The sequence below is a fragment of the Heterodontus francisci genome, chromosome 6 (assembly GCF_036365525.1).
Source record: "Heterodontus francisci isolate sHetFra1 chromosome 6, sHetFra1.hap1, whole genome shotgun sequence".
NCBI lineage: Eukaryota > Metazoa > Chordata > Chondrichthyes > Heterodontiformes > Heterodontidae > Heterodontus > Heterodontus francisci.
In genome coordinates this window covers 24,529,814-24,555,087 of record NC_090376.1, presented here as the reverse complement: position 1 = coordinate 24,555,087, position 25,274 = coordinate 24,529,814, and the positions used below count along the sequence as shown (strand labels likewise).

The 25,274-nt window shown below is 45.3% G+C and overlaps 1 protein-coding gene across 5 annotated transcripts in view; it reads left to right on the top strand.

Moving 5' to 3' along the window:
* Positions 1–25,274, top strand: part of LOC137371185 (von Willebrand factor A domain-containing protein 3B-like) — a 293,943-nt gene that overhangs the window by 8,636 nt on the left and 260,033 nt on the right. For all 5 annotated transcript variants that reach the window (XM_068033287.1, XM_068033286.1, XM_068033288.1 and 2 more), the window contains exon 4: positions 11,461–11,711. In XM_068033287.1, the coding sequence (XP_067889388.1) occupies positions 11,461–11,711 (251 nt within the window). The remainder of the gene's footprint in view (positions 1–11,460; positions 11,712–25,274) is intronic.

The following is a 25,274-nucleotide window of genomic DNA, read 5'->3' as shown; positions in this document are numbered from 1 at the left end:
GATCGAGGCGCCAGATTTTCATCAGCAGCCCAGTGGTAGCTCGGGTAGATCCATGGCAGGTTTTGTATCTCTCCTTTGCTGCAGTGTGAAGGTTCCTCACAGCCATCAGTAGCCATGTCTTCAATGGGTAATCCTTGTCCCTGAGAGGCCATCCCTGAAGCCGAGCAGGAGGCCTGAAAACCTGTGGCACCTGGGACTGTCCAAGTATGTAGGCTTCGTGGCTGCTTCCCGGGAAGCGGGCACACACCTGCAGAATGTGCTTTTGGTGGTCAAAAACCAGTTGCATGTTGATGGAATGGAAGCCCTTCCTATTGCTGAAGGCTGCTCCCTGGGAGCCTTGATGGCCACCTGCATGCAATTGATGACACTTTGCACCTGGGGAAACCCAGCGATGGCACTGAAACTCATGGCCCTCTCCACCTGACTGTCAGGGTCTGTTTGATAGCTCATATAGTCATCGGCCCTCTTCAGCATGTCATTGGTCACCTCCTTGATGCAATGATGGGCTGCTGCCTGGGAGACCCCACACATGTCCCCAGTGGATCCCTGGAAAGAGCCAGATGCGTAGAAAGTGATTGCCACGGAGATTGTCATGGACACGGACATTGGGTGTCCGCTGAAGCCCATGGGTCGCAGCTTGTCCTACAGCATGGAGTATAAATCAATGACGCTCTTCCTAGAGAGCTGTAGTCTTCTCTGACACTGCACTCGGACATTTACAGGTAGTTGAAATGAGTCTGATACACTCTCTGGTGCAGATAGGATCTTCTTGGCGTCGCCATCTGCTGCTGCTCCCCTATTCGAGCTTCACCGGCGTTCCCAGGCAGATCCTGGCCCAACCTCCCTCTGAGCCGCTGCTGCACAGCCTGGGGGGGCCACAAAGACTGGGTGCATGAGACCCATGCCAGCTGGTCTCTGCCCCTCCCATGCACTGACCTTGGAGAGATGATCTTGCCTTGGGACCTGCCCCTTGCTACTCCCCTCTGAATATGAGTATGGTAAATAAGATTAGAGAGGTAAACACATGGCTCAAAGATTGGTGTGGGAGAAATGGGTTCTGATTCATCGGGCACTGGCACCAGTACTGGGGAAGGAGAGAGCTGTTCCATTGGGACAGGCTTCATTTTAACCATGTTGGGACCAGTGTCCTGGCGAATCGTATAACTAGGGTTGTAGATAGGACTTTAAACTAGTTAGTGGGGGGGGGAGGGTTCAATTGAAGGGAAGTTTAAAAAATCAAAAAGAAATGAGAGAGCAGAGGTGCAGGGTAGTGAAGAGGTGAATGGTAATCAAAGTGTTAATAAAAGCAAAATACTGCGGATGCTGGAAATCTGAAATAAAAACAAGAAATGCTGGAACCACTCAGCAGGTCTGGCAGCATCTGTGGAAAGAGAAGCAGAGTTAACGTTTCGGGTCAGTGACCATTCTTCGGAACTGGTAATCAAAGTGTGACAGGAAGAAAATATAAGCAGAAGAGTGCAGCAGAAATTAGAACCAGAATGAGTAATAATGGTAAAAAGTCAAAACTTAAGGCTCTTTATCTGAATGCATGCAGCATTTGGATCATTTGATAATAAAGATAGATGAGTTGATGGCACAAATAGAAATAAATAAATATGACTTGATAGCTATTACAGAGACATGGTTGCAGTGTGACCAGACTGGGAACTCAAAATTCAAGGGTATTTGACGTTCCAGAAGAATAAGCAAAAAGGAAAAGGAGGGTAGCTTTGTTAATAAATGAAGGTATCAGTGCGGTGGTGAGTAGTGATGGATCGTGATGTGGAATCAGTTTGGGTGGAAGTAAGGAATAGCAAGGGGAAGAAGTCATGGGTGGGAGTCGTCTATAGGCCCCCGGAGAGTTGCCTCACTGTCGGACAAAGTATAAATTGGGAAATGATGGAGGCGTGTAAGAAGGGCTTTACAATTGTCATGAGTGATGTTAATCTGCATATTGACTGGACAAATCAGATTGGCCGAGGTCACAAGGAAGACAAATTTGTAGAGTGCATCAGGGATTGTTACTTAGAGCAATACGTTGCAGAACCTAGCCGGGAACAGGCTATTTTAGATCTAGTAATGTATAATGAGGTAGGATTAATAAGAGATATCGTAGTTGAGGACACTCTAGGGGGTAGCGATCACAACATGGTAGAATTTCAAATTCAGTTTGAGGGTGAGCAACTCGGGCCTCAAACCAGTGTCTTCAACTTAAACAAGGGCAATTATGGAGGTATGAAGAAAGAGTTGTCTAAAGCAGGCTGGGAAAAGAGACTAAGGGGAACGTCAGTGGATGAGCAGTGGCAGACGTTTAAGCAGATATTTCATAACGCTTAGCAAAAATTTATCCCGGTCAAAAAGAAGGACTCGATGAGAAGGATGAACCACCCATCGTTAAACACTGTTCTATGTTCTATGTTAACAAAGGCAGTCAAGGAGAGGATCCAATCAAAAACTAAGGCATACAAAGCGGCGAAAACTAGTGGTAGGCCAGAGGATTGGGAATTTTTTAGGAACCAGCTGTGCGTGACTAAAATTCTAATAAAGAGGGAGAAAATTGATTATGAAAGTAAATTGGCAAGAAATATAAAAACAAAAAGCAAGAGCTTCTATGGGTATATAAAAAGAAAGAGAGTAGCTAAAGTGAGCGTGGGACCCTTGGAGGCTGTGACTGGAGAATTGATAACGGGGAACAGAGAAATGGCAGATAATTTAAACCAATATTTTGCATTGGTCTTCACGGTGGAGGACACTATAAACATCCCACAGATGTCAGATAAGCAAGGAGCTAATGGGAGGAAAGATCTTGTAACAATCTCTATCATGAGGGACAAAGCATTTGACAAACTAATGGGATTAAAGGCAAACAAGTCGCCAGGACCTGATGGCCTGCACCCAAGGGTTTTAAAGGAAGTAGCTGCAGAGGTAGTGGAGGCCTTGGTCAAAATATTCCAGAACTCACTGGATTCCGGGAGGGTCCCAGCGGATTGGAAAACTGCTAATGTGATGCCCCTGTTCGAGAAGGGAGACAAAAAGCAGGAAACTATAGGCCAGTCAGCCTAACAACGGTCGTTGGGAAAATGCTAGAGTCCATTGTTAAGGAAGAAATAGCAGGACATTTAGAAAAGCTTAACGCAATCAGAGTCAACATGGTTTTGTGACAGGGAAATCATGTTTAACAAATATGCTAGAGTTCTTTCAGGATATAACAAGCAGAGTTGATAAAGAGGGACTGGTAGATATAGTGTATGTGGATTTCCAGAAGGCATTTGATAAGGTGCCACATAAAAGAATATTGCATAAGATAGGAGCTCACGGTATTGGGGGTAATGTATTAGCATGGATTGAGGATTGGTTTACACACAGAAGACAGAGAGTTGGGATTAATGGTCTTTTTCAGTTTGGAAAGACGTAACTAGTGGAGTGCCACAAGGATCAGTTCATGGGCCTCAATTATTTACTATCTATATTAATGACTTGGAGGAGGGGGCAGAGTGTAATATATCCAAATTTGCTGACGATACAAAAAAGGTGGGAGGGCATGTTGTGATGAGGACATAAGGAATTTGCGAGGGGATATAGATAGGTTGAGTGAGTGGGCAAAAACTTGGCAGATGGAGTTTAATGCAGGAAAGTGTGAGATCATGCAGTTTGGTCGGAAGAATCAAAAGGAAGACTATTATTTAAATGGAGTGAGACTGCAGAAAAGTGCAGCGCAGAGGGATCTGGGTGTTCTTGTGCATGAAACACAAAAAGTTAGCATGCAGGTGCAGCAAGTAATTAAGAAGGCAAATGGAATTTTGGCCTTTATTGCTAGGGGGTTGGAGTTTAAAAATAGGGAAGTCCTTTTACAACTGTACAGGGTGTTGGTGAGTCTGCACCTGGAGTACTGTGTACAGTTTTGGATCCCGTATTTAAGAAAGGATATACTGGCATTGGAGGCAGTTCAAAAGAGATTCACTAGCTTGATTTCTGGGATGAAGCGGTTGACTTATCAAGAACGGCTAAACAGGTTAGGCCTTTATTCATTAAAGTTTCGAAGAATGAAGGGTGATCTTATCGAACCATACAAGATTCTGAGGGGGCTTGACAGGGTAGATGTTGAAAAGATGTTTCCACTAGTGGGGGAATCGCAAACTAGGGGACATAGTTACAGAATAAGGGGACACTCATTTAAAACTGAGATGTGAAGGAATTTCTTCATAGGGTAGTGAATGTCTGGAATTCTGTACCTCAGAGAGTGTGGAAGCTAGATCACTGAAAGTATTGATGGAGGTAGATAGATTTTTGAAATATCGGGGAGTTGAGGGCTATGAGGAGCTGGCACAAAAGAGGAGTTGAGGTCTAGGGCAGATTAGTCATGATCTTATTGAATGGCGGGACAGGCGTGAGGGGCTGAATGACCTACTCCAGCTCCTATTTCTTGTGTTCTTATGTCCTTAATGTATGCCTCTTTCCTTACACTCAATTGTTCCCTCATGTCTTTATTCACCCATGGAGTCTCATTAATATTTAACTTTTTCTTTCCTTTTAGCGGAATATATTTTTCCTGCATTCTGTTGAACACCACTTTAAATGTTTCTCATTGTTGTTCTACATCGTTGTTTGCCAATATTGTTGCCCATTTTATTTTCCCAAGTTCTATTCTCAGCCTCTCAAAATCAGCTTTTCTCCAATCTATTAACCTGGTTTTCCTCATACTCATGTCCTCTCTATTATCATCTTAAAGCATATCATATTATGGTCTCTACGTCAAGATGTTCCCCTACCTTTACTTCTCTTATCTGCTCTGGTTCATTCCCCATTACTAGATCCAATAGCGAATCTTCCCTCGTTGGGCTTTTTGCCTATCGGGTTAGAAAGGAATCCTGTATATGATGTAGAAACTTCATTCCCTTTTCCACTTTACCTCCTTCTTCTGTAAAATTAATATCAGGGTAGTTGAAATCCCCCAATGATTATTATTCTATTTTTTCATTCAGTTTCCTAATTTGTCTGCAGATTACTTCCTCCACCTCCCTTCCACTATTAGGTGGTCTGTAGACTTCACCTATTAGTGTGATTGATCCTTTATTATCTTTTATCTCTATCCATATGGATTCTGTTTTTGCCTTGCTGGTAACTGTGCCCCTTTTTTATACTGCCATTATGTTATCCCTAATAAGTAGTTACTCCATCTCCCATTGTTCCCTCTCTATATTTTCTATGTTATTCTGCAATGCAGAATTCCTAGTTCTGATTTTTCTGTAGCCATATCCCAGTAATCCCCACTATGGTTCCTCCCAAAGCATGATTACCTCCAGCTTCCCTGTTCTATTATAGCATTGCTATACAGACATTTTAATTCATTTTTGATAGAATTTTCTCTCGCTTATGTTTAAACATCTTTTTAGACTCCTGTTCTATAACTCTATTTATTTATTTGCCATCAGTGTCCTCCCTTACTTTATTTCCTCTGCTCTCCTTCCCTGTTTTGTTTACATTTAGGCAGCTTACGTTTCTTGTAGACCCCTCCCCCGCACTTTACTAGTTTAAAGCCTTTGCCACCTCGCTATTTACCCTTTCCGCTAGGACACGGATCCCATCCTGGATCAGGTGGAGCCTGAACCATCGGTACAACTCTTTCCTGTCCCAGAACTGGTGCCAATGTCCCATGAAAAGGAACCCTTCCTTCCAACACTAGCCCTTTACCGACATGTTAGTTCGACTGATCTGTCTGCTCCTATGCCAATTTGCATGTGGCTTGCCAATAATCCAGAGGTTATTACCCTCGAGGTTCTGCTTTTTAATTTAAGAACATAAGAACACAAGAAATAGGAGCAGAAGTAGACCATATGGCCCATCGAGCCTGCTCTGCCATTCAATATGATCAAGGCTGATTTTGGGCCTCAACTCCACTTTCCCGCCTCTCCTTCCCATATCCCTTGGTCCCTGAGAGACCAAAAATCTGTCGATCTCAGCCTTAAATGTATTCAATGATGGCGCATCCACAATCCTCTGGGGTAGAGAATTCCAAAGATTCACAACCCTTTGAGTGAAGAAATTTCTCCTCATCTCAGTCCTAAATGATCGTCCTGTTATCCTGGAACTGTGTCCCCTTGTTCTAGATTCCCCAGCTAAAGGGAAACAATGTCTCAGTATCTACCCTGTCAAACCCCTTCATAATCTTGATTGTTTCAATGAGATCACCTCTCATTCTTCTAAAATCCAGAGAGTATAGACCCAATTTACTCAGCCTCTCATCATAGGACAACCCTCACATCCCAGGGACCAATCTAGTGAACCACCTCCAATGCACCTATATCCTTTCTTAAATATGGAGACCAAAATTGCAACACAGTACTCCAGTTGTGGTGTCACCAAAGTAATTGTAGCAAGACTTGTTTATTCTTCTCAAATCCCCTTGCAATAAAGGCCAACACGCCATTTGCTTTCCGAATTGCTTGCTATACCTGCATGCTAACTTTTCGTGTTCCTTGTACGAGTACAGCCAAGTCTCTCTGAACATGAACATTTATAAATTTTAAAAAAATTCTGCTTTTCTATTCTCATGACCAAAGTGAATAATGTCACACTTCCCCACATTATACTCCATTTGCCACCTTGTTGCCCATTCACTTAACCTGCCTATTTCTCCTAACCCATGATACTCTTTCAGCAGGGCCTCCTCCCTGTTCCTACCTGTTATTTGTTTCAACATGGACTATGACAACTGGATTTACCTCCTCCCTTACCAAGTTCCTCTCCACCCGCCATGACATAACCCTTACCCTGGCACTGGGTAGGCAACGAACCCTTTGGGATTCTCGTTTTTGACTGCAGAGGCTACTATCCACCTAGTATTTCTTCTTCAAACAATGTGGGCAGCATGGAATGCCACATAAAGATGACAAATGGCTAGTTCTTTGATAATGACCACTGATGCATGCAATAATGTTTCTGTGGCCAGATACTACCTGAAGATTAATTGAGTGCAAAACCATTCTGTATGTCAGGACTATGTTGATATGAGGAGCCTATATGCCTGGATGGATACCGTTTGCAATGGTTTGCACTTGAGGGGACCCTGCCACACCATTGTAGGTGACAATTTTGTCTTGTATTCAGAATTGTGACATGCGCTCTCTCCTTTTTCTAAAGCAGAGGTGATGGAACTAGTCCAATGTTGGAAACAGGTGTGAACTTTTATTTTGGAGCCTGAGAATCTTGCAGTTGGGAGCTGATCACGGGTTTATATCTTGGTGTGGTTTTAGAACTATGAGTCAGCTTTGACCACCTACGGCAAAAGTGCGAAGAGAAATGCAGACTGGTTTCAATCTCATAATGAAGAGCTGGAACCTGTCATAGCCGCTAAGCACATTGCACTGTTGAACTACAAGAAAGCCTCCAGCGAGTTAACATCCGTAGCACTTAAAGCAGCCAGAAGCACTGCACAAAGAACAGCCAGACGCTGCGTAAACGACTACTGGCAACACCTATGCAGTCATATTCAGCTGGCCTCAGACACCGGAAACATCAGAAGAATCAGAGCATTAAGAGAGCCCTTGGGCCAACCATAAAGAAGATCGCCCCCCTCAAATCTAAATCAGGGAACATAAATGAGTCCAGGTGCATAAATCCCTGAAGGTTGCTACCCAGGTTAATAGGGCTGTTAAGAAGGCATATGGTGTGTTAGCTTTTATTAGTAGGGGGATCGAGTTTCGGAGCCACGAGGTCATGCTGCAGCTGTACAAAACTCTGGTGAGACCGCACCTGGAGTATTGCGTGCAGTTCTGGTCACCGCATTATAGGAAGGATGTGGAAGCTATGGAAAGGGTGCAGAGGAGATTTACTAGGATGTTGCCTGGTATGGAGGGAAGGTCTTACGAGGAAAGGCTGAGGGACTTGAGGTTGTTTTCGTTGGAGAGAAGGAGGAGGAGAGAAGACTTAATAGAGACATATAAGATAATCAGAGGGTTGGATAGGGTGGATAGTGAGAGTCTTTTTCCTCGGATGGTGATGGCAAACACGAGGGGACATAGCTTTAAGTTAAGGGGTGATAGATATAGGACAGATGTCAGAGGTAGTTTCTTTACTCAGAGAGTAGTAGGGGCGTGGAACGCCCTGCCTGCAACAGTCGTAGACTCGCCAACTTTAAGGGCATTTAAGTGGTCATTGGATAGACATATGGATGAAAATGGAATAGTGTCGGTCAGATGGTTTCACAGGTCGGCGCAACATCGAGGGCCGAAGGGCCTGTACTGCGCTGTAATGTTCTAATGTTCTAATCACTGACCAACGCAAACAAATGGACCGCTGGGTTGAGCACTACCTAGAACTGTACTCCAGGGAGAATGTTGTCACTGAGACCGCCCTCAATGCAGCCCAGCCTCTACCAGTCATGGATGAGCTGGACATACAGCCGACAAAATCGGAACTCAGTGATGCCATTGATTCTCTAGCCAGCGGAAAAGCCCCTGGGAAGGACAGCATTACCCCTGAAATAATCAAGAGTGCCAAGCCTGCTATACTCTGAGCACTACATGAACTGCTATGCCTGTGCTGGGACAAGGGAGCAGTACCTCAGGACATGCGCGATGCCAATATCATCACCCTCTATAAAAACAAAGGTGACCGCGGTGACTGCAACAACTACCGTGGAATCTCCCTGCTCAGCATAGTGGGGAAAGTCGCTCTAAACAGGCTCCAGAAGCTGGCTGAGCACGTCTACCCTGAGGCACAGTGTGGCTTTCGTGCAGAGAGATCGACCGTTGACATGCTGTTCTCCCTTCGTCAGATACAGGAGAAATGCCGCAAACAACAGATGCCCCTCTACATTGCTTTCATTGATCTCACCAAAGCTTTTGACTTCGTCAGCTGACATGGTCTCTTCAGACTACTAGAAAAGATTGGATGCCCACCAAAGCTACTAAGTATCATCACCTCATTCCATGACAATATGAAAGGCACAATTCAACATGGTGGCTCCTCATCAGACCCCTTTCTTATCCTGAGTGGCGTGAAACAGGGCTGTGTTCTCGCACCCACACTTTTTGGGATTTTCTTCTGCCTGCTGCTTTCACATGCGTTCAAGTCCTCTGAAGAAGGAAATTTCCTCCACACAAGATCAGGGGGCAGGTTGTTCAACCTTGCCCGTCTAAGAGCTAAGTCCAAAGTACGGAAAGTCCTCATCAGGGAACTCCTCTTTGCTGACAATGCTGCTTTAACATCTCACACTGAAGAGTGCCTGCAGAGTCTCATCGACAGGTTTGCGGCTGCCTGCAATGAATTTGGCCTAACCATCAGCCTCAAGAAAACGAACATCATGGGGCAGGACGTCAGAAATGCTCCATCCATCAATATTGGCGACCACTCTCTGGAAGTGGTTCAAGAGTTCACCTACCTAGGCTCAACTATCACCAGTAACCTGTCTCTCAATGCAGAAATCAACAAGCGCATGGGAAAGGCTTCCACTGCTATGTCCAGACTGGCCAGAAGAGTGAGGGAAAATGGCGCACTGACACGGAACACAAAAGTCCGAGTGTATCAAGCCTGTGTCCTCAGTACCTTGATCGATGGCAGCGAGGCCTGGACAACGTATGTCTGCCAAGAGCGACGTCTCAATTCATTCCATCTTCGCTGCCTCCGGAGAATCCTTGGCATCAGGTGGCAGGACCGTATCTTCAATACAGAAATCCTCGAGGTGGCCAACATCCCCAGCTTATACACACTACTAAGTCAGCGGCGCTTGAGATGGCTTGGCCATGTGAGCCGCATGGAAGATGGCAGAATCCCCAAAGACACATTGTATAGCGAGCTCGCCACTGGTATCAGACCCACCGGCCGTCCATGTCTCCACTTTAAAGACGTCTGCAAACGCGACATGAAGTCCTGTGACATTGATCACAAGTCGTGGGAGTCAGTTGCCAGCGTTCGCCAGAGCTGGTGGGCAGCCATAAAGGCGGGCAGGAACAAAGACAGAGGCGCAAGGGGAGAGCCAACTGTGTAACAGCCCCGACAAACAAATTTTTCTGCAGCACCTGTGGAAGAGCCTGTCACTCCAGAATTGGCCTTTATAGCCACTCCAGGCACTGCTCCACACACCACTGACCACCTCCAGGCGCTTACCCATTGTCTCTCGAGATAAGGAGACCAAAGAAGAAGGTTTTAGAACTTTCATATTGGGACTTAGTATGGAAATAAGCATTTTTATCTTTTTAAGTTGCCTCATCTTTCCCATCTGTCAAAGTGTTTCGGCTTTTTGGCACATCTTCCATTAAATCAGGGCTGTGAACCAAAGACAATATTTAGCTGCTTGGATGGAAGATAACACTATATGGCTTTAAATTGGATTGTTGCATGTTCGTCACAGTTGAATACTGGACTATTATCCATGACAGGAATATGAAATGAGTTTTTTCTCTTTGCTCTGCCCACCTTCTCCAAAAAAGCCCTGTAAACCTCTCTGAACTGAATTTGTAAGATCTTTTGGCATAAGTGATTAAATAGAAGGTGCGAAGTAAATAATAAAAATGTCAACGCGAGATATATCCAGGTGCACTGGAGCATATACTCATACAGTGCTATACCCACACTAGGAGGGAGTTTTATGGAGGAGATGGGGGGGTCACAGCCGCTGGCTGGAGAGCTGGTGAGAGACCCGCATTGCCTCCTTTGGGAAGGCCGGCTGTATGACTAGACAGTCAGGCATTTAAGAGGCCTTTCCCGGGATTAGGACCTCGGGGCGGGAATTCCCGCCGTCTGAGAGCTGCTGGCCAATCAGAGGCTTGCAGCTCTTTTGCTCTGCAGCGCCGCTGTGAAGGTGGTAGCTGTTGCAGGAGAGACATACACCTGAGGCCCAGGAGCGTGGAGTGACTCAGGCCAGAGGTCAGTGATGGTGGGAGGAGTTTCGCAGGGTGGAGGTCATGGGGGAGGTGGGGGGGTGCAGGGAGCGTTGGTAGCAAGGGCTCTCAGTGGGCCCACCCTCCTTGCTGATGCTGGGTCCCTTGATCAGGCACCCCCACCCCCCTCCCAACTGCCCCAGGAGACCACAAGCAACCTGGCATGGGTTTGCATATTGTGCTTCCCATGTGGCGACAGGCCCTTAATTGGGCATTAATTCCTCCATCAGGGCCTCAATTGGCAGCATGGCAGGAAGGCTGTCCATGGGCCTTCCCACCACAGACTTTATTGTGATGGAGGCGGGAAGGCAGTGGGTTCCCCACCCACCACTATCCCGCCCGATTAAATGTCCTCCCTGCCTCCAAACCCGTCATGAGGGAGAACATAAAATACCGCCCTTGCCGTACTTAGATCATAGCTATGATGCAAGACTATTGCTAACTTAATTTAAACATTTTAACACTTGTAGTATTTCAACAGTTTACTACAAAGTTTTGTGGAGGAGCCAAAATGACTTAATTTCAAATATTTCTAGATCCATCAACAAATGTTACCAAGTGTTTGTCTTCTCTTTTGTAGCTAACAGCCAGTAAAGAACAGCTTCAGCAGTTTGCTGTCTCTCTGACTAAGGCTATAAGATTCTACCAACGCCGGCTGGAGTGGCTGACCAGTGGGAGCAAACAGCTATTTGGTGTAATTCAGGAACGTTGCATCGTTATCGTTTTAGACTTTGCCTGCATGTCTCAGAGTCTGTTTCATCTTTCACTTGATGCTCTTTGCATGGTCCTCCAGGAACAGGTGGCACTGATCGGGAAGGTTAATCTTATTAGGTGAGAAAAATGTCATTTAATCATCCTGTTTCTTTTTGAGATTATGCCTTGATGACCTTATTCAATATTTTATGATTAACTACAGATTTTGCAGTGACATGAATGACATGCAATGTCCTTAAACCTTATAGTAGTATGTACATAATTTTTCTACATAAAAGCAGGTTGTGAATCCTAATTCGGAAAATCTTACCACTGAAAGTAGAATTGGATTGTACCTTATTCAGCTGTCATCGCATAGGATTTTATATATTTTTATCTAAAAATTCAAGATAATTAAATCACTGGTTGGGAATCAGCTAGAATATTGGGCAGAGTTTTATCTGCCACTTGGGGGGGGGGGGGGGCGGGGGGAGGGACTGTGGGTGGGTGGTGAGTAGGGTGCATGCAGGCGGGTCAAAGCCCTGAAAAATGGCGATGTGTGGGGAACCTGACATATTCTTGCTCTTCTGCATTTAACAGAGGCAAGCGAGAAACCCCTTTGAAGGTGTCAGGTCATATATTTAAATACGTTAAATAGCAATTAAATGGCAATTTAACCTTCTGTTCTGGCTTTAACAGCCGGTGCATGGATTTCCCAAGCAGTGTGGATCTCATCAGGGTGCAGAAGGCGAGAGCACAGTGGGAAGTCATTGATCAATGAAACTGACATGCTAGAAAGCATTTAAATAGAGAAACGGAGCAGCTGCAGCCATGCCTATGTAAAAGCACTTTTGTGCTTATCTTGAAAGTGTTATTTGCCAGATTTACAGGGCAGGAACAACTTTGTGGAAGTCATTTGACTTACATTGGACCTTACCTTGGTCTAAATGTAACTGCTGCCAGCCTTCTCTACAGAATGGGAGCAGCTCATGCAGCCATTATCTCAACCGCAGAGGAGTCACAGAGTTATACAGCACAGAAACAGGCCCTTCAACCCATCGTGTCTGTGCCGGCCATGAAGCACCTACCTATTCTAATCCCATTTTCCAGCACTTGGCCCATAGCCTTGTATGCTGTGGCGTTTCAAGTGCTCATCTAAATACATCTTAAATGTTGTGAGGGTTACTGCCTCTACCACCCCTTCAGGCAGTGTGTTCCAGATTCCAACCACCCTCGGGGTGAAAATTTTTTTCCTCAAATCCTCCTTACCTTAAATCTATGCCCTCTGGTTATTGACCCCTCCGCTAAGGGAAAACGTTTCTTCCTATCTATCCTATCAATGCCCCTCATAATTTTGTATACCTCAATCAGGTGCCCCCCTCAGCCTTCTCTGCTCTAAGGAAAACAACCCTAGCCTACCCAGTCTTTCTTCATAGCTGAAATGCTCCAGCCCAGGCAACATCCTGGTGAATCTCCTCTGCACCCTCTCCAGTGCAGTCACATCCTTCCTATAGTTTGGTGACCAGAACTGTACACAGTACTCCAGCTGTGTCCTAACTAGCGTTTTATACAGCTCCATCATAATTTCCCTGCTCTCATATTCTATGCCTCAGCTAATAAAGGCAAGTATCCCATATGCCTTCCTAACTACCTTATCTACCTGTGCTGCTGCCTTCAGTGATCTATGGACAAGTACACCAAGGTCCCTCTGACCTTCTGTACTTCCTAGGGTCCTACCATCCATTGTATATTCCCTTGCCTTGTTAGTCCTCCCAAAATGCATCACCTCACACTTCTCAGTACTAAATTCCATTTGCCACTGTTCCACCCATCTTACCAGCCCATCTATATGTCCTGTAATCTAAGGCTTTCCTCCCCACTATTTACGACACCACCAATTTTCGTGTCATCTGCCAACTTACTGATCATACCTCCTATATTCATGTCTAAATCATTAATGTACAGTACAGTACAAACAGCAAGGGTCCCAGCACCGATCTCTGTAGTACACCACTGGTCACAGACTTCCACTCGCAAAAACAACCCTCGACCATCACCCTCTGCCTCCTGCCACTGAGCCAATTTTGGATCCAATTTGCCAAATTGCCCTGGATCCCATGGGTTCTTACCTTTTTAACCAATCTCCCATGCGGGACCTGATCAAAAGCCTTACTGAAGTCCAAGTGGACTACATCAACTGCTTTACCCTTATCTACACATCTAGTTGCCTCCTCGAAAAATTTAATCAAGTTTGTTAGGCACGATCTCCCCCTGACAAAGCCATGCTGACTATCCCTGCCTCTCCAAGTGGAGATTAACCCTGTCCCTCCGAATTTTTTCCAATAGTTTCCCTACCACCGATGTTAGACTCACTGGCCTGTAATTACCTGGTTTATCCCTGCTACCCTTCTTGAATAATGGTACCACATTTGCTGTCCTCCAGTTCTCAGTCTTCCTGTGGCCAGAGAGGATTTGAAAATTTGTGTCAGAGCCCCTGCTATCTCCTCCCTTGCCTCACAGAACAGCCTGGGATACATCTCATCTGGGTCTGTGGATTTATCCACTTTAAGCCCGCTAAAACTGCTAATACTTCCTCCGTTTCAGTGCTAATTTTTTCAAGTATATCACAATCCCCCTCCCTGATCTCTACACCTACATTGTCCTTCTCCATAGTGAACACAGATGAAAAGTAATCATTTAAAACCTCACCTATGTCCTCTGGCTCCACACACATATTGTCACTTTGGTCCCGAATGGGCCCCACTCTTTCCCTGGTTATCCTCTTGCCCTTAATATACTTATAAAACACCTTGGGATTTTACCTTATCTTCCCCATCAGTGTTTTTTCATGTTCCCTCTTTCCTCTCCTAATTACTTTTTTATGTACCTCCCCACACTTTCTATACTCCTCTAGTGCCTCCGCTGTTTTCAGCACTCTGAATCTGCCATAGCTTCCTTTTTATTCCTCATCCAATCCTCTATATCCCTTGACATCCAGGGTTCCCTGGATTTGTTGGTCCTATGCTTCACCTTTACAGGAACATGTTGGCCCTGAACTCTCACTGTTTCCTTTTTGAATGACTCCCACTGGTCTGATGTAGACTTTCCTACAAGTAGCTGTTCCCAGTCCACTTTGGCCAGATCCTGTTTTATCATATTGAAATCGGCCTTCCCCCAATTCAGTACTTTTATTTCTGATCCCTTTTTGTCCTTTTCCATAACTATCTTAAATCTTACAAAGTTATGGTCACTATCCCTGAAATGCTCCCCACTGACACATCTACCACTTGTCCGGCTTCATTCCCTAGGATTAGGTCCAGTACTGCCCCTTCTCTGGTAGGAATTTCTACCTGCTGGCTCAAAAAACTCTCCTGTATGCACTTTAGGAATTCAGCCCTCTTTAAGCCTTTTGCACTAATACTATCCCAGTTGATATTGGGGAAGTTGAAATCCCCTACTATTATTACCCTATTATTTTTACACCTCTCTGAGATTTGCCTACATACCTGCTCCTCTATCTCTCCCTGACTGTTTGAAGGCCTGTAATACACTCCTAGACAAGTGATTGCCCCTTTGTCAATTACTGCAGTAAGGAGGGATGATATCTGAGAAGGTTCCTCAAATGAGGCCATATGGGTAGAACTTAAAAACAAAAAAGGGGCAATCACTTGTCTGGGAGTGTATTACAGGCCTCCAAACAGTTAGGGAGAGATAGAGGAGCAGATATGTAGGCAAATCTCAGACAGGTGTAATGCCACCTCCTCTTTTACCCCCTCCCCTGTCACGCCTGAAGATTCTATACCCTGGAATATTGAGCTACCAGTCCTGTCATTCCCTCAAGCATGTCTCTGTAACAGCAATAATATCCTGTTCCTGATTAACACATGGGGATATGAGGACCAGCAATACCAACACCAACACCAGCAGGAGCAGGAGCAGCAACAAGAGCTGGCTTCTCCGTAGCCACATGCTGCTCCACAGGACAGAGGGAAAGGACACAGAGCTGTAGCTTGAAGGAGGCGATAACCCCAAAACAAGGTGTAGAGCCAGAGGGTCAGCTTCCTCGATATAACTGAGCAGCAGTGCCTCAGGAGGCTCAGGCTCTTGCGACAGCTCATTGCTGACATTTGCAGCCTCTCGGAACAAGACCTCCTTCCAAGAGGGCTAAGCCATCAAGATCACCACAGGACGATATAGATGGGCTGGTAAGATGGGTGGAGCAGTGTCAAATGGAATTTAGTCCTGAGAAGTGTGAGGTGATGCATTTTGGGAGGACTAACAAGGCAAGGGAATATACAATGGATGGTAGGACCCTAGGAAGTACAGAAGGTCAGAGGGACCTTGGTGTACTTGTCCATAGATCATTGAAGGCAGCAGCACAGGTAGATAAGGTGGTTAGGAAAGCATATGGGATACTTGCCTTTATTAGCCAAGGCATAGAATATAAGAGCTGGGAGATTATGATGGAGCTGTATAAAACGCTAGTTAGGACACAGCTGGAGTACTATGTACAGTTCTGGTCACCAAACTATAGGACGGATCTGATTGCACTGGAGAGGGTGCAGAGGAGATTCACCAGGATGTTGCCTGGGCTGGAGCATTTCAGCTATGAAGAAAGACTGGATAGGCTAGGGTTGTTTTCCTTAGAGCAGAGAAGGCTGAGGGGGGGACCTGATTGAGGTATACAAAATTATGAGGGGCATTGATAAGTTAGATAGGAAGAAACTTTTTCCCTCAGCTAAGACTACTGCAGGTGTTTGCATCTCCAAGCAGATTAAGCTGGTCGCTCCTTGGGGACCTCCTCTGAGAACCTGGCTGATGACACCTGTTGCAGAGGAGAGGTACAAAAGGAATCATATCATCATAAGGGTGATCATTGAGCAAGCTATTGGCTTTCTGTAACTAAGATTCAGACGCCTTGACACATCTGGGAGCACCCTTCAGTGAGGGTTACAAAATGGTGGTGCTCTGCTATGCGTTGCACAACATGTTGCTGCAAAGAAGAAGGGAGCTTCGGGAGGAGGAAGCTGCAGACCACTCATCATCTTCGAACGAGGAGGAGGAAGAGGCGCATAATGTGGCCAAGGCAGCTGCAGCCTCACATCTAGCTACCAGAGAAGCCCATGTGTGCTGGCCTCACAGATTACAAACAAGCCTAAAGCCATATGGCAGTGTAGCCCTGAACGCTCTGGGCCCCACACTCCTCGGCACAAAGCATTCCCACAGTCATAAATCGCTCATTGAGCACGCAGTCCTCAGTGTCCATTCTGGGTGTGTCATTCTGATAAAGCCTTTTGTCCAGTGGGGAATTGCAATGCTGCACTGAAGAGTGAAAGGCATGTAAAAAAATCTTTCCACATCTACTATTTCACATATTAAGCAACAGTTACATAGTTACAAACACCCAAGTGAATCCCCTTGTGCAACTAGGAAGTCTTCCTCTTCTGCTTCCTATCACTTCAATGTAGTCTTACCCCTGTGGTTTAGCAGGGCGAGAGGAAGGCTGCTCGTTCCCATGCTCTGACAATTGAGGTACCTGTCGTGGATGTCCTCTGGACTTTAGCGTCCTTGAGGGCCCTGCCAAAGACTGCTTCATCTCAACTGGGAAAGGGCAGGCTTGGTGATCAGGGCAGGAGGTAGCCTGTGGCCCTCCCTCTGAGGCAGGGTTTGAGGGGGGTGGGCGGTGCGGGGGCAAGGTATGAGAAGTGGGAGTGCCTTGAGAAGAGTCCCCACTTCCACATGCCCTGTCTCCATCCTCTTTCCTGTGGTCACTCCCTGCACTTCCCTGCTAGCAGAGAGCAGGAGACCACTTTTCTGCATGTCAGAATGGCTTTCAGCCACTAAGGCAATACTTTGTTCGACTCTCTGTAAACTGGCAGCCGGAGTGTCCAGGCCATTAGTGTGGGCCATCTTGCACTTTGTAGCCTGCCACATCTAATTCTCCATGAGAGTGGCCACTCTTACAATGGAGGTGGTCAGCAGCGCAAATGCCTGAGACATCCTAGTACTCTTACTATGATGGACTCTTCAATTTTCTGTAGAAGGCTGCCTTGAACCTCTGGACATTCTGACAGATGCACACCCATTTCCCGTTGCTGCTTCAAAAGTACCCTTTTTGTTGATGACTCCTGAGGGTCAGCATCTGTGTCCAGCAGAGTTGAGCTTGGAACGCCCTGCACCCTCCAACAGGGATTCTCCACTGCTGTCCCTGCTCACATGTGATGTGCTCCTCACCATGTGTCACCCTATCTATCTGTGAAGCTGGACCTACCAAGTTATGTGTGCTGGTGAAGGGTGCACAGGAGTCATGTGACAGTACATTCTCAGTGACGCTTCTCCGGTGAGGACTCCTCGGGTTCCGGCCTCATCTGTTCCATCGGGACCCGCGATGCACCTGTGGGAAATGAAAGACATGGGTTAGTGCTGAAAGTAGGTGAAATAGGGTTCCAAGTTAGCATTATGCAGATCATGACATTTAATGTGTGGTGAAATCAGTTCAACAAAAGTGGCAGTGTGATCTTTACTGCTGTCACCAGGTCTCTGGGTCACCTCCCATCTCTCTATCAGCAGTGGCCTATATAGGTGCCACACTGCTGATCTCCAGGGATTCCTCCTCCATCGCTGTGAGGGTGGCCATGGTCACAGCTCCACCCCTGGTTCTCTGCCTCTCCCTAGGATTGAGGGCTCTCCTGCAATGAGAAAAGGCAGAGGGTTATGCGTGTGAGGAGTTAACTGATTGCTGAGGATGGACCGTGAACATTTGAGGAGGTGACTGTGTGGAATGAGTTACAGGAGGGCAATAGGATGAGTGTGATTGCTGTCTGTTGAGATGCAGATTTGAGCAGGAATCTGGAGATAAAGGAATGTGTGTGACAGCAAGATGTGTCGGTCCTGCCATTTCCCTGCTCTGCAACTTACAGTCACACCTGCTTGGTGAGGCTCGCCTCCCATCCTCAGGGAAGAGGACTTCTTTTCATGCCCTCACTGTACTCAACATGACCTTCAGGGACGAGTCTAAGAACCTGGGTTGGGGGGAGGGGAGCAGGCTTCCCATGTCTTGCTTCTATTCTGCACCAGTTTCCTGCTTTTCACTTGTATCTTCAGACCTGTACTGTACCCGGCAGGAAGATCTCTGATAGTCTCGCGCTACTCAGGGATACGATCGCCTACGTACGGGACAGGAGGGTGGACACCTGCCTCATCAGCCTGGACCAGGAGAAGGCTTTTGACAGGATATCGCACACCTACATGATGGACGTGCTTTCCAAAATGGGGTTTGGGGAGGGAATCTGCAATTGGATCCAACTGCTCCACACAAACATCAGTAGCGCAGTCTCAATCAACGGGTGGGAATCGGAAAGTTTCCCGATCAAATCTGGAGTCAGACAGGGCTGTCCTCTGTCCCCGGTCTTGTTTGTTTGCTGTATTGAACCCTTTGCTGAGTCTATTAGGAAGGATGCGAGCATAAGATGGGTGACAATCCCAGGCAGCGGAGGCACTCAGGTCAAAACCTCCCTGTACATGGATGACGTCGCCGTCTTCTGCTCGGATCCGCTGTCCGTGCGCAGACTGATGAGCATCTGCGACCAGTTCGAACTGGCCTCGGGAGCCAAAGTTAACCACGGCAAGAGCGAGGCCATGTTCTTTGGCAACTGGGCTGACCGATCCTTTGTCCCCTTCACCGTCAGGTCAGATTACCTGAAGGTGCTGGGGATATGGTTCGGAAGGGCCGGGGCGTGCACCAAAACATGGGAAGAGCGAGTAGCCAAGGTACAACAAAAGTTGGGCATGTGGGGGCAGCGATCTCTCTCCATTGTGGGTAAGAACCTGGTCATCAGGTGCGAGGCGCTCACGTTGTTGCTCTACGTGGCGCAGGTCTGGCCCATACCCCACTCCTGCGCCGTGGCAGTCACCCGAGCCATTTTCCGCTTCGTCTGGGGATCTAAAATGGATCGGGTCCGGAGGGACACGATGTTCAAATCTCTGGACAAGGGCGGGAAAAATGTACCCAACGTGGCCCTCATCCTGATGACCACCTTCGTGTGCGGCTGCATCAAGCTGTGTGTAGATCCCCAGTACGCAAACTCCAAGTGTCACTACGTGCTGAGGTTCTATCTGTCCCCGGTGTTGCGAAGAATGGGCCTGGTCACATTGCCGCGGAACGCTCCGTGCAGTTGGGCGGTGCCGTACCACCTCTCCTTCGTGGAGCAGTTTCTGCGGGAAAACACCTTTGACCACCGGTCCATCAGGCAGTGGTCTGCACGGAGTGTCCTCAGGGCCCTACGGGAAAAGGAAACGGTGGAACCTGTCGGATGTTTCCCCGAGCAGACCATCAAAGTCATTTGGCGGAATGCCTCATCACCAGAACTTTCAAACAAGCACCAAGACGTAGCTTGGCTGGTTGTGAGAAGGGCCCTCCCCGTCAGCTCCTTCATGCACACCCGAAGTCTCGCCCCCTCCGCACAATGCCCCCGCGTTGGCTGTGGTGGGGAAGAGACGGTCGCCCACCTCCTCCTGGAATGTGCCTTTGCAAAGCAGGTGTGGAAAGAAATGCAGTGGTTTTTGTCAAGGTTCATCCCAAGCAGCTCTGTAACACAGGAGTTTGTGCTCTACGGGCTGTTCCCAGGGACGCACACCGAGACAAACATCAACTGCTGCTGGAGGACTATCAATTCGGTGAAAGACGCCCTTTGGTCTGCCCGAAACTTGCTGGTCTCCCAGCGCAAAGAGTTGTCCACCACCGAATGTTGCAGACTGGCACATTCCAAGGTCCAGGACTACGTGCTGAGGGACGCACTAAAGCTTGGGGCAGCCGCAGCAAAGGCTCAATGGGGAAAGACCACAGTGTAAGGTTCCCCCACCAAGCTGGACTGAGGGGATGGATCAATGGGAAACCCCTCGAACTGTATCGTTAATATTCTCAATTGCTGTAAATGTAAAACTGTAATTGACATGACAATTGTGAAACGGAAGGGTTGGGAAGAAACTCATGACAGTATTGAAGGAAACTGATCTCCCTTGCAATGTTTGTATTTTTTGGTGCTGTTTGGAAACTGGTTGGCAATGTAATTTTTACAGATTTTTATGAATAAAGTATATTTTGGAAATAAAAAAAAAACTTGTATCTTGAACGCTTCACTCAGTGCTGCCATTGTGAACCCTAGAGATCCATCATTGCTGTGAAAGCGTTTCATCCTTCATAGACATGTCATCCTGCTTGCCCTCCCTGATTGGTCAGGGAACCCGGAGGCGGGAGATAATGTCATGGCTCAGTGAAAGAGTCTCGGCAAACCCAGCTCATTAATCAAATGGATTCCCGACCCGAAATCGGTCCCGCCATTTGTGACAGGGACGAAGTTGATAAAATTCCACCCACTGTATCCAATTCTGGGCACCACAACTTTCGGAAGGCATTGAACAGGCGCAGAGGCGATTTACTAGAAGTATATCAGGGACGAGAGGATTCAATTATCCGGAGAGACTTCAGCAGCTGGGCCTGTTTTCTTTAGAGCAGAGAAGGCTAAGGGCAGATTTAATACACGTGTCCAAAATTATAAGGGTTTTGGTACAGTTAATAGAGAGAAACTGTTTCCACCAACAGTAACCAGAAGACGCATTTAAGGAAAAAGAATTGGAGGAAAATTAGAAATTTTGTAATGTCGTATGTTATGGTGATCCAGAATGCACTGCCTGAAAGTGTGGAAGCAGATTCAACAATAACTTTGGATAAATATTTGAAGGGGAAAAAAGTTGTTGTTTTATGGGGAAAGGGCAGGGGAATGGGACTAATTGTATCGCACTTTCAAAGAGCTGGCACAGGCACGATAGGCTGAATGGCCTCCCTCTGTGCTGCAAGGTTTATATCTAAAGGACTAGAATACAAAAGGTTAGATGCTAGAGCTATAAAAAGCCCTAATTAGACCACGTTTAGAGTACTGTGTTCAGTTTTCGGCACCGCACCTTAGGAAGGATGTATTGGCCTTGGAGGGAGTGCAATGTAGATTTACCAGAATAATACCTGGACTCCAAGGGTTAAATTACGAGCAGAGGTTGTATTCCCTGGAATTTAGAAGATTTAAGTGGTGATTTGTTTTCAAGGTAGTAAGGTAGGGAGAAACTATTTCCACTGCTTGAGGACATAGCCGAAAAATTAGAGTCAGGCCTTCAGGAGTCAGGAAACACTGATACGTGCAAAGGTAGTAGAAATTTGGACCTCTCCTCTGCAAATGGCATTGATGCTAGATCAATTGTTAATATTAACTCTGAAATTGGTAGATTTTTGTTAACCCAAAGTAGTAAGAATTACAGAGCAAAGGTGGGAGTTGGGTCATGTATCAGCTATGATCTCACTGAATGGTGGAACAGGCTCAAGGGGCTAAATGGCCTACTCCTGTTCCTAAGTTCCACTGATTCTAAGTTAAAGACTATATTTCAATGTTATAACAATGTCAAGTTGATCAGCTTATTAGAAATGGTTAGGGGTTGTGGAGGCTGAAAATCTGCATGGGGTTGCACCCCATCTCCAGCTTGAGCCCACCTGGGAGTTCTGCCACGACCATGCCAAAGCTCACGAGTTGGAGGAAATCCTAACAGCTTTGCTAAAGTGGTGAACCTAGGAATTTTATCCAGACTTGTTAACCAACTTGTTAAAAGTAGTGCAGTTATTTTGCTGTGTATTCATTGAGCAAAAGCTGAAAACTGAACTGGTGAAAGAAAACCAACCAAATTTTTCAACTTTTCTATTGATTTCAGATTATTTCTAAATAAATCAGTTCAGTTAACCTATAGGAATGATTACTATATTTCTTTGGTTCAATCTCCAAGTTCCTATTAAGACCTTATGCAAGGGCTCCAGTGCACATTAAGATGGGAATGATCAATGCAGGAATATACTGGAATTTATTTTGCACATAAACGCTAGATGTATGATGTTGAATTTAGATTGTTCAAATGGCCTACATTCATTAATCTGAATAACTAAGGAATGATTATGTCAATCACCTAAATAAACTACAGCGTTAGTTATTATCCATGTTTAAAAAAAACGAAAAAAAAGCGCCTCTGCAGTAACTTAGAGACAGCTGCTTCTGAAGATTACTCGGCTGTGTGCAGTCTACATCTTGTTGCAAAAAAGAATTAATCTTGTATATTATGGTTATAAAGTGGGTATATAATATCTTTTGTTGATGCAAACAAAGTGTACAGATCAGGATATGTGGCAGATACTCATTTGAATCTTTAGATAAAGAATGAGTTTTTTTAAATAAAAAGGGGCATGCATTTTAAGTTAATGGAATATGATAAAACCTTTCATTTCTAAAGCAGAACTTGTGTATAATGAGTTGCTGCATATTCTTATGCTGGGAGTTTATGCTATCAGCTATTGTAAATGTTATTTCTAGACTAATTTCTAGACTTGTATTTGAAAAGGCAGGAGATAAAACATATAATCAGTGGCTCCTTTGATACACGGTGAGATTGGATTAATCACCTGCTTTCCTAGATTAGCATTTTGAAAATTACTTTCTGAAAAAATAAAGCTTGGGTAGCTAACTACTTCCAAAATACAGTTCGTACAGTGATCCCCTGCTCCCATGGCAGAAAGTGTTTCATACTGAAGCATCAGGATTTGCTGATCTGGCAAGGCTGACAAGATTATAATAGAGGTAATGGGTTGGGGAACTCTCCCAGAAGTTAACATGTAGGAGGGAGATTTTGTAGTCATGAAGTATTACCAAACATGTGAAGTCAAAATGTAAATTAAGTCTGCTGGGGAGGGTGCATTCCATAGCAAGAAATATTCCTGGTTGTGGATATGCAGAGTCCACAAAAAGACTGTTGGAATTATGCAGTCCACAGCTTCGAGTAAAATCACAAAGTAATGCATATTTTTTACATAGAAAAAAGCCACTCAGCCCAGCTGGTCTATGCTGGTGTTTCTGCTTCACATGTGCTTCCTCCCACCCTTTTTCATCTAACCCTTTCAACATATTATTCTATTCTTTTTTCCCTCCTGTACTTATCTAGCTTCCCCTTAAATGCATCTAAGCTATTCACCTCAACTACTCCGTGTGGTAACAAGTTCCACATTCTAACCACTCTGTGGGTAAAGAATTTTCTCCTGAATTCCCTATTGAATTTATAGTGAGTATCTTATACTTATGACCCCTACTTTCAGATTTCCCAATTCCTTGCTGTTTGTTGATGTTTGCAGGAAAAGTAGGGACAAAGCAAAGAGAAAATTGTTAAAACTCAATTTTGTATTAATACTACTCAATTTTTAAAAGATGGTCAATTTCTGATATTTGAGAACTGTAATGTACCAAAATTAAAATATGCTGGAAGGTCATTTTTACCCCCTGTATTTGTAGCTTTAAAAAAAAATTACCCTCCAGAACCCATGGAAATAAAAGGCAACCTTTCTGCTATGTCAGTGGCCAATCATCCCATATAAGGGAACATTTCCCGTCAAGGCCCTGTAAGCTGTCAAGTTTTGCTTGATGCAGATTCTTCTCCACTAGTTAGATACGAGATCAGCTGTATCAGTCTCATTAATAACTATGTCAAAAGCTTGAAAACTAATCGAGTGTTAGAGATATGACTCAGCATCACTGTTCATTTCTTTATCTCTGGTAAGTCAAAAGATAAATGGATGCATTTTTCCGACATTGGCTAAAGGATAGAAAACAGAGTAATGGTGAATGGCTGCTTTTTGGACTGGAGGGAGACATAAAGTGGCGTTCCTCAAGGTTCAGTACTAGTACTATTGCTGTTCTTGATTTACATTAATGTTTTGGACTTGAGTGTACAAGGCACAATTCCAAAATTTGCACTGGATATGAAATTTGCAAGTGTAGTAAACAGTGAGAAAGACAGCAATAGACTTCAAGAGGATGCAGACAGGCTGATAGAGCAGGTGGACACATGGCAGATGAAATTTATTGCAGAGAAGTGTGAGGTAATGCATTTTGGTAGGAAGAATTAGAGGAGACATACAAGCTAAATGATATGATTTTAAAAGGGGTGCAAGAACAGAGAAACCTGTACATGTTTGTGCACAGATCTTTGAAGGTGGCAGAGCAGGTTAACAAAGCAGTTAATAAAACATATGGGATTCTACACTTTATAAATAGAAACATAGAGTACAAAAGCCATAAAATTATACTAAACCTATTGTCATGCTCACACGAAGTGGAGCGATTGAAAATCTAGAACTCAAATTGAAGATTTATAAAAAGTGACTTTTCCTAAAAAATTGGACTATGTGCTGCAAAAATGGCTGCTGAAGGACAAAGGACCTGGCCCTGTATACTCAAACTGCCTTTTGTCTGGTAAGAACAGAAGGATACATTCCAAAGCTAAGAGGTGTCAATTACACCCAACCTGAACCCATCAAGAGATATTTTTGAATTGAATGGGTTCTTCTGAAACAAAGAAGATATGAAATAGTCACATCCTGCGACATTGTTGGTCACCACAGGGAGGAAGATCTATGTCTCCCAACAGAGGCAAGATGTGAGAGATGTTTAGCTTAAAAAAAAGCTCTCTGGAGAGAGAGAGAGGAGAGACCCAGGACAAACATCACAAAAGCCTATCTAGCTGAGAGCTGGGAGAAATTCAACAAATGCCAAAGTGCTATGAATTCTGTACTTCAACTTGTGTACTAGAGAACTGGAGGTGATCTCCCATCTCTAGATTGAT